General features: G+C 36.2%; 1 protein-coding gene across 1 annotated transcript; it reads left to right on the top strand.

Annotated features, from left to right (window-relative positions):
* Nucleotides 1-1,516: 1,516 nt before the first annotated feature.
* LOC127970500 (homeobox protein EMX1) lies at nucleotides 1,517-7,007 on the top strand. The gene is made up of 3 exons (XM_052573097.1): nucleotides 1,517-2,167; nucleotides 3,981-4,165; nucleotides 5,722-7,007. The coding sequence occupies exons 1-3, from the start codon at nucleotides 1,825-1,827 to the stop codon at nucleotides 5,887-5,889; spliced, it is 696 nt and encodes a 231-aa protein (XP_052429057.1). The 5' UTR covers nucleotides 1,517-1,824; the 3' UTR covers nucleotides 5,890-7,007.
* The last annotated feature ends 1,796 nt before the right edge of the window (nucleotides 7,008-8,803 follow it).

The raw sequence follows: 8,803 nt of genomic DNA, 5'->3' as shown, positions 1-8,803 counted from the left end.
TATAAAAATGCTATATGATTTAAATATTAAGCGTATAATAATGGTATAAGCACGATTTCGGTCTTAGGTCCTGGATTCTTAAATGTATCATCTTGATGCAACAACAATGGTTAGAATTTTAATAAACACGATTAATCATCTGGTAGTGTGTAGAGGTCCGTCTTAAATTAAAGCATGCCTGTGCGTATTCACGGGTTTTTGCTTTCTAAATAGGCGCTCAACATGTTGTTCTGCCAACTGTAATGATTTTCTAATGCGCACTGGAGTTAACGAGCCTGTCAAACATTTAGCCTAATCATTAGCTTTAAAACACAACGTGAAACGGTCGCTGAACAGCCCCTCAGGATAAATATACATCGGTCTGTAAATTAATAGCGAGGCAGGAGTTCTTGAGCTATGTAGCTTGAAGCCTTCTTCGCAATGCCTACACATAAAACTCTTATCAAACACTGAGACGGAATAGTTTCAGTAATTTAGCCGCTCAGTCGTGTAGGCTAGACCTCATAATGCTGTCTTGCAGGCCAGTCCGAGTCCGCTGACCGGCTGAATGATCGGAAACAGGTGCAGTCTGGCCCGCCACGAGATCTTATCGAGGTGCAGTTCTGGAAATCACGCAGTGAAACAAGTTAATACGTTACTGCGTACACGGGTCAGCGACTCTTCGTTATAATCGACAGGCATGGTTAAAGACTAAAAGATGACTGTAGTAGACTACGGTTTGGATAGACAAAACAGTCATCACTTTGACGAGTTTAGTTGTACTCGGTAGCCTATTTGTTTCATTAGGCTATATTCTGCTGATCAATATGTAGCCTATTATCGGTGGGTGAAAATTAAAATATTTACCAGAACTCATTGTAGGCATAATTGTCAGAGAATCAATCAAATGCTTGCTTTACTATAGCCTACTATCTTTAAAAAAAAAAAAAGTAACTTCTTTGGCGTCAGTGTTTCCACAAAGAACATTTGGAACCTTTTTATTCTGCAAAAGGTTATTTACTAAGCACTAAGAACCGTTTTTTCTTTTAAGAACTGTTCACTAAAAGGTTCTTAGGGGAACCAAAACGGGTTCGTCTTTGGCATCGCTGTGAAAACCCCCTCTTGGAACCTTTATTTTTAATATTGTAATTAACTCTTAATGCTATTTCAAAATTAATATAGAACGGATATGGGTTTGTTTTAGGCTACTCTAAGACTCATTTTTGTTTTCTTGGAAATAGGCTATTATTCTATTTTTTTGTAATAGAAGCAACAAAATTATCAAAATCTGATATATATAGGCTAGATATAGACTAGATATTCTTAACAAGGCTGGAATAAACTGCATATTGTAGTAGCCTAAACCATGAAGGCTTGCGTAATGTTTGACGTGTGACAAGGAAAATAGTTTTCGATTATCTACAGCGTAGGAACTGACCTGTTGGAGGCAGCCCCATTGAAGTGAATGATCAAACTAATAGAGTTCATTATCTGACCCAAATGAACGAGGGACCCGCCCACCGCCGGAGCTCTGTGCGCCAAGGGCTTTCATCCAATGAGTGCAAGCCTCAGACGACACTGTGTGGCGTCCCTCAAATCCAACTTCATGGGTCTCGAGCTTATATTCTCACTTTTCCTTTCATGATTTATGGACACTCGTGGATCGATGGATTACAGAGCAGTTGGCCAAAGGAGGGAATATGAAGGTGTTTCATATTAAGTTTCTGTCTAACCCTACAATGTCTTTCTAAAGTAGTGCTGCTGACAGAGGTCACTAAAAGGGAGTTTTGAAAGGACGTGAAGGCGAACATCATCTGCTGGACTGTACCGCTACCGTCAAGGACAATGTTTTCGGCAACGGGAAAGCGTTGCTTTACCATTGAGTCTTTGGTGGCTAAGGAAAGCCCCTTAACACAAGAAGACCCTATTCGCCCTACCGCCCTAAGCTACACGGCGCCTGCTGACAGTTTTCTTAACGGGTATCAAAGCCCCGCAGGCCGCGCGCTCTATCCAAACCCCGAGCTGGTGTTTTCCGAGACTGTGAACCATGCACCTCTCAGCATGCACCCACACCAGCTCGGCGGCACACACCTCCAACACCCGCATTTCTTTGGCACGCAGCACCGTGAACCACTAAATTTCTATCCGTGGGTCTTAAGGAACAGGTTTTTTGGCCATCGGTTTCAAGGTAAGCATTTAACACGATATTTGCATCCACCACGTATTAAACAACGTTTTCACCTAAATAAAAATAATAAAATAGCATTTGCATATGAAGTATGCTTTTCCAATGGCGCTCAATAAAAGTAGTCTGCGTTTGCTGCCGTGCATTAAAAGGCATGCGTGTTTCACTGAACTCATCTGATCATCATAAATGCACGCTTGCGGCTACAGGTTAGACTGCTTACTACTGTGGAGCGGGATAACACTGATAGTTTGATTTTGTATTGGAAAGTAACGCCGGAAAACCTGCAAATGAAAAATCACAACTGACATGCTTACTGCTTTGCGCGCGCCCTTGGGCGATACTTAAACGGGACACACAGATTTAGACCAGGCTGTCCACTGACAAAAGCAGGATTGTAATATAACAGCAGGATTGGAGAACAGTTCCGATAACAGTAATTGCTTGATCTTGAATTCAGAATGTCCACCAGTTTTTGCCTACGGCAAAATGCAGATAAAATTTATTCTGCCTTAAATCCCGTTTGTAAATTATTTTTATAGGCTATGGTAAATAATCTAACGTAAGATTAGGCTACCTCTTTTTTTCCCGAGTGTCCAAGATGACATTTAATTATGTAATATTTTATTAGGCTAGTTGACAGTTACTTCTTAATTACTCTGTTATTACTAATATATTATTGCACACTAATCACTGTCGAGCTAATGACAGATAACGAATCTACTCTGATGAACTCGTTACAGCTCCTCATTATCACTATTTTATTTTCATAGCTCATTGGACGATTTGTTCTCTTCTGGTGTTGAAGCTGTTGTCTAAAGACTTTTAAACAATGAACTGAATTTTTTTTATATAAAGGTCAAATATTGTAAATTAGCTAGAAGTGCTAATACATGACCTAACAGTGATAATGACGTTTAATGAGGAGTCTAATTTTATGAGTTTAGTAGACTAGGATAGGTCATTTCTAATAATTAAACGTATAGGCCTAGTTGTAATGCTGGATTTTTTTTTTTTTTTTTTTTTTTTTTTTTTTTTTGCTGCAACTGTTTTAATTAAGAACATTTAAAACTGACTGACCCTGTGACTTTTTTTGTTTTATAGACTAGTCAATCATCAGGTTAAAAGTTAATTAGTCATCTTATGCGTAATGAGTGTTAAAGGCAAATTACATGGCTATTAATGAAAGAAAGAAAGAAAGAAAGAAAGAAAGAAAGAAAGAAAGAAAGAAAGAAAGAAAAAGATTCAAATATTTTGCAAGGCTATTTATTTCAATTAATTCTTATTATTTGGAATTCATATTTTCTAGACAAATACATTCAAAAATTACCATGGAAGGGGCATAGAGAAATATTTTGATTGTTTTCATAATTTCTTAGCGAGTTATAAATACACAGCTACCTAAAATATTATTCTGTCATAAAGTCTATCCTTCAGACTTTTCTTAAAGAATTACTTCCAAAAAATCAAGTTTGAAGTTTGCTCGTTTGAATAAGCTAACTTTAAAATCGCCCAAAACAAACTGGAGTGCGTTAATAGCTATAGTTTATTCTAAAATAATCTACAATTATAAAGCATAACATAGCCTATACTATTCCAAAATATATATAAATTAAAGTAGCCTAGTCATAAAAGCAGGGTACTTTTTTGACATTTTAAAGTCGATAGTTGGCGTTGACATTTGTTTACATTTAGGCTAAACGAAGAGAGCTTTTAAATGATCCCTAGCCTACAATTTAATTTATGGGTTTAATGAAGCTGTCCCGTGTCGTCTATATGCAATTTAAAGTGCCTATTGTCGTTATTATTATTTCAGGAAGCGAGGTCTCACAGGACACGCTGTTATTGCACGGACCTTTCGCAAGGAAGCCCAAGCGGATCCGCACCGCGTTCTCGCCCTCTCAGCTGCTGCGCCTGGAGCGAGCCTTCGAGAAGAACCATTATGTAGTCGGAGCCGAACGGAAACAGCTCGCTAACAGCCTCAGCCTGTCTGAGACTCAGGTAAACATTAGTAAACTAGTGCTATAACACAATTCAAATTATGTTGTTCTCATGCACATCGAAAATCTATTCATAGCTAATATTTTTAAAGGCACAAAAGTAGGCACAGCTAAAATAGTCTTTAGCTTGCAATAGAGAAAGTGTTCAGTCGAGTTTCACAAATATAACAGACAAAAAAGGCTTCAACTAGAAAAAAAATATTCCTGAGGAACCAGGAAACGATAGTTAAAATAGATAGGCTACGTAAACGGGCCTATATAATGATGATGATAAATGTTTTTAAGTTATGTTGAAATATTTGGTATGAAATGTGCAATGAGTGGAAACTGACGACTATAATAATGAGACATTTCTTTATTTTGAATGATTAATGTTTTACTGACAAGCTGTTGCTGTTGGCCTACACGATAATGTAAACAACACTTGGGCTGCTTGCTAAATCTAGAAACGGGCCAATAGCAGAATAAATCCGACGCTTGCTGGCCGTGTGTCGCTCTGTGATATTATTTTATCTTAGGCCAAGAATGAGTTCTAGCCTAGCAACTTAATTTGCTCGGATAAGTAAGACTAACCCATTCACCCAGATCAAATGATGTAAAGCTCAGTTTGAAAACGTTTTAATCGTCATATAAAAGAGAATAGCTACATATCTCATTTGTGTGTTTAGGCCTACATTTCATTCAAACCCTGGCAAAAGTTAGTTTACTTGTACCTCCAAATTATGCCATCTGTCTAAATGAAGAGTAAAATAACACGACTTGATATGTCGCAACATACTAATTTGTAAAATGTTACAAAATCTTGTAAGCTATGCTATAAAAAATAAAATAAAATAAATAAATAAAACTAATGTTAAATAATATGATTATTAACATCGCTTTATACCAACTATTTGGTGGGTAATTAATTTATTTTAATTTCTAAGCGTAGGCCAGTGTTTTATGAAAAATGATTCACGATCTCGTGATTCGAGCATCTCCTGAATTTGTTCAACATGGCGCGCAGGAGAATAAATAAAATAAAAAATAAAGGTAAATCATCGTTTTTCCTTCACCTTCTGCTGGGATGTTTTTACTATCCTTATGTTTCTTTAATGCGACTATTTATGGTGGTAAGCATATTGCCTTCTTTAAATGTGTGAAATGTCCAGTTAGGCTAGAACATTTTTAATTAGAAATCCAAATACATTAAACGGCTACTTCATATTTGCGAGATCTTTTAAATCCTTTTAAAATATATGGAATCGTTTTTTTTTTTCCGTTTATTTTATTTTATTTATTTTTTTTTGGAGGAGGGGGGTGGATTTCATATGCAACAAAGTTCTGAAACAAATAAGAAATTGAGAAGAAAAAAAACCAGAATCATCCGAAATTGTTGTTGCTGTCTCGTGGCATTAAAACGATTCGATTAGAACAGAAATGAGTTTAAACGTTGTTGCTAGGCTTCAGTCACGATCTGTCTCGGTTTCTCACTAGTGACAGGCTAAACTGTCAACCGTATAGCCTACTTACCAAAACCTTTATGGCACTTATGTCCTGATCATCTGCTCCCTTCAGGTAAAAGTGTGGTTCCAGAACCGCAGGACCAAGTATAAGAGGCAGAAGCTGGAAGAAGAGGGCCCAGAGTGCACACAGAAGAAGAAGGGAAACCACCACATGAACCGCTGGAGGATTGCCACCAAACAGACCGGATCTGAGGACATAGATGTCATGTCTGACGCCTAAGACCAACCTTAACACTGCCTAAATGAACACAAGACCAAGAAAACCACTATTTATTTAATATTATTAGTCATGATATCTCAGATTCTAAACCTAACTGCAGAGAACCTGACCACATTGTGAGTTAAGGATGAATTAAACCGGTCTACACCCAGGACTGAACACTATAGCCGTTTAACACCTCTGCTGGAATTATCCAGTTTTTCAGACATGCATCCCCTGTAAGAAAAAAATCATATTATATATGACTGTCTTTCTCTTCATCTTCTTCTTGTTTTTTTTAATTGTTTTTTTGGAAGAAATTGTATTTAAAACTTACAATGAAGTTAATTTTCACAAGTCAATATTTTTTAGTTCTAATAATTTAGTTGTTTCTTTGTATAGGCGGTTACTAAAATTGACATTTTATTCAATACAATATGATGTTGCCTTCATTTATCAAGAGATTGTGAAGTTCCAAATGATTTAAGACATGCTGATTAAACTGGTGGCAGCTTTAGGTAATTATAGCAACTAGATTGAAATAAGTTAAGTGATGTGAGGAATCAGTTTACCAGCCAGTTTTAACATGAGCCATCCTGTACCCACAGCATAGAGGCAAGGGTGTATGTGTCTGTGTAAATAATGGTCTCTGTATCTAAAGGAGTGTAGGAATTGCTGTTAGAGTGTAATGGGATGAGTGTGTGTGTGTGTGCTCTTGTTTTTGTGACATATCAGGACACACCTCTGTATAATGACATGGGTATGACACAGGTATTACAAGGAGAGGGTGACTTATGAGCACATAACCCATGTCCCCATTTTTCAAAACACTTATAAATCATACAGAATGGTGAAGGGCGATATAATATACAGTTTGTACGATATAAAAACCATTACACCTATGGGATGTCCCCATTTTTCACTAAAACAAACATGTGTGTGTGTGTGTGTGTGTGTTTTGTGTGATGTCATTCAGTGGGCCTGAATACAGGCTGATGTATGCAGGTTTCTCTGTAACACCCATAAACTAAAGTGAATGTTTGCCAATTTACACATTAGTTTCTTTATAGTGTTCATTCATCTCATTTTCAAGCAAAACATGATCAAAAATGTCCATAATTAATAAAGATGTTTCAGAGACAAACCTTATTAGCAGCTCACACCTTATTGTCCCCCTATAATATATATATATATATATATACATACATACATACATACATACATACATACATATATATATATATATATATATATATATATATATATATATATATATATATATATATATATATATATCACAAAAGCTGATTGTAAAGGGCTTTTTTATCACATGAAAAACAGTTTACCTTTTAAAAATGTTTTCACACACACACACACTCAGACAAAGGGATAACGCCTGCTGGCAACTTTCCTCTCATCTCACCTTGCTAACTTCCTGTCAAAAGAAACCGAGGAAGATTGTGTTAAACAAACCCGCAGGTGACCTTTAACCTCAACATTTGACCCTGAGCCTGCAGTGTGAGCAAGGGTTGTGAGAGTGAAATGCACAGACTGATGACACCCGAGTATCACTGTCAAGTACGACAAGAGTGTATTGAGACGAGGGAGAAAAGATTGTTTTGGTGAGTTTGTTTTGAGGCCATCAGATATCCAATCCTGTGCACAGGTGCACACATCACATCCTCTGCAGCTTTAAATCACACATTCCATGCATTCCCAAAAAACACTCTTTCCTCTTTGAGAAAGGAAAGTGATTGAGAAATAGATGAGTGTTTGTTAATGCACGTAAAAGACTTAAGAACTGTGTGAATGCACATGTAATTTTGTAAGGCTGTACAAACTGTAGCTGGACAGTCTTAGCAAAAATGATTGTAATTTTAACTGTAAATGCAACAATAAATGCCTGTTAAATGGTTAATGGTAAGCAATTTTGCTATATATGAGATAATGCGAGATTTATTTATTTGAAAGTGAAATACATCAAAGAGAGCAAAAGTAAAAAATAAAAAAAAAGTCATCTTATAATTTAGTTGGGGGAAAAACATAAATTGGCATTTCCCAGAATTCTCTCTTTACATCTGAAGGCTTTTCATTGAAATGAAATGTTTGTTGAACAATGAACCGTTAAATAGTGTTTTCTTACCGGTTATGTACATTAGGCTTTTGTTTTACATCTTATGTTGTTAAATTAATATTTACTGTGTTATTTTAGTGTTGTGCATGGGTTACCGTAATGGTGCGCATCTTTAGTATTTACCTCAGCTTATGGGAAAGCTACTTGTGATGAACTCCACTGATTCATCATGTGGCTAAATATCACCCCGGCCTTTAATATGTTTGTCAGTTTATTGTAAACAGATTTTAGTCATTTAGTACGTAAACATTATTTCAGTCAAATAAATATGTTTTACTGTAGATTTAAGTTTAATCAATAAACAACCACATCTTACAGCAACTTCTTTTTCAGTGTGAGCTGCTTACAGCAGGTGATGGTGTAATGGAGAACTATAGGTAAACAGAAGCTTGTTGATGTAGAGTGGCACTCTTCTGGAACATACTTGACTGCTTGTTTTGAAAGGAACCTCAATGACTTCTGGCTCAAAGAATTATTATATTAAGTCATCAGTCTTTTTTTGTTGCAAACTGAATCAGTTGCAGTGGAAACATTTATCTTATAACAAATTACTGAATGTATAACTCTGTCATTACAAGTGTCTTACAGCGAGCAGTAAATGTATACAAGTAATTATACCAACACTGGAACAAAGATCGTATTTTTTATTAATTTTGATATGAGTAGTGAAATAATGAGTAGTGTTATGAATAGTTAAGCCAGGCCCTTCTGTCACAGGACGGATCATTTTCATAGACCTGGTTTTAGTCAATACTGGCAAATTTTGTTTGCCTTTATAGGATAGTTTTATGCTCACACAGA

The sequence above is a fragment of the Carassius gibelio genome, chromosome B13 (genome assembly GCF_023724105.1).
Source record: "Carassius gibelio isolate Cgi1373 ecotype wild population from Czech Republic chromosome B13, carGib1.2-hapl.c, whole genome shotgun sequence".
Taxonomy (NCBI): Eukaryota; Metazoa; Chordata; class Actinopteri; order Cypriniformes; family Cyprinidae; genus Carassius; species Carassius gibelio.
The sequence above is the reverse complement of the archived record's forward strand: the minus strand, read 5'-3'. Positions and strand labels throughout refer to the sequence as shown.

Bases quoted from the DNA above. Each gene is read 5' to 3' on its own strand.
- LOC127970500 (XM_052573097.1), top strand. From the start codon at position 1,825: ATGTTTTCGGCAACGGGAAAGCGTTGCTTTACCATTGAGTCTTTGGTG. The intron at 2,168-3,980 runs GTAAGCATTTAA...TTATTATTTCAG, and splicing joins TTTTGGCCATCGGTTTCAAG to GAAGCGAGGTCTCACAGGAC. The intron at 4,166-5,721 runs GTAAACATTAGT...TGCTCCCTTCAG, and splicing joins TCAGCCTGTCTGAGACTCAG to GTAAAAGTGTGGTTCCAGAA.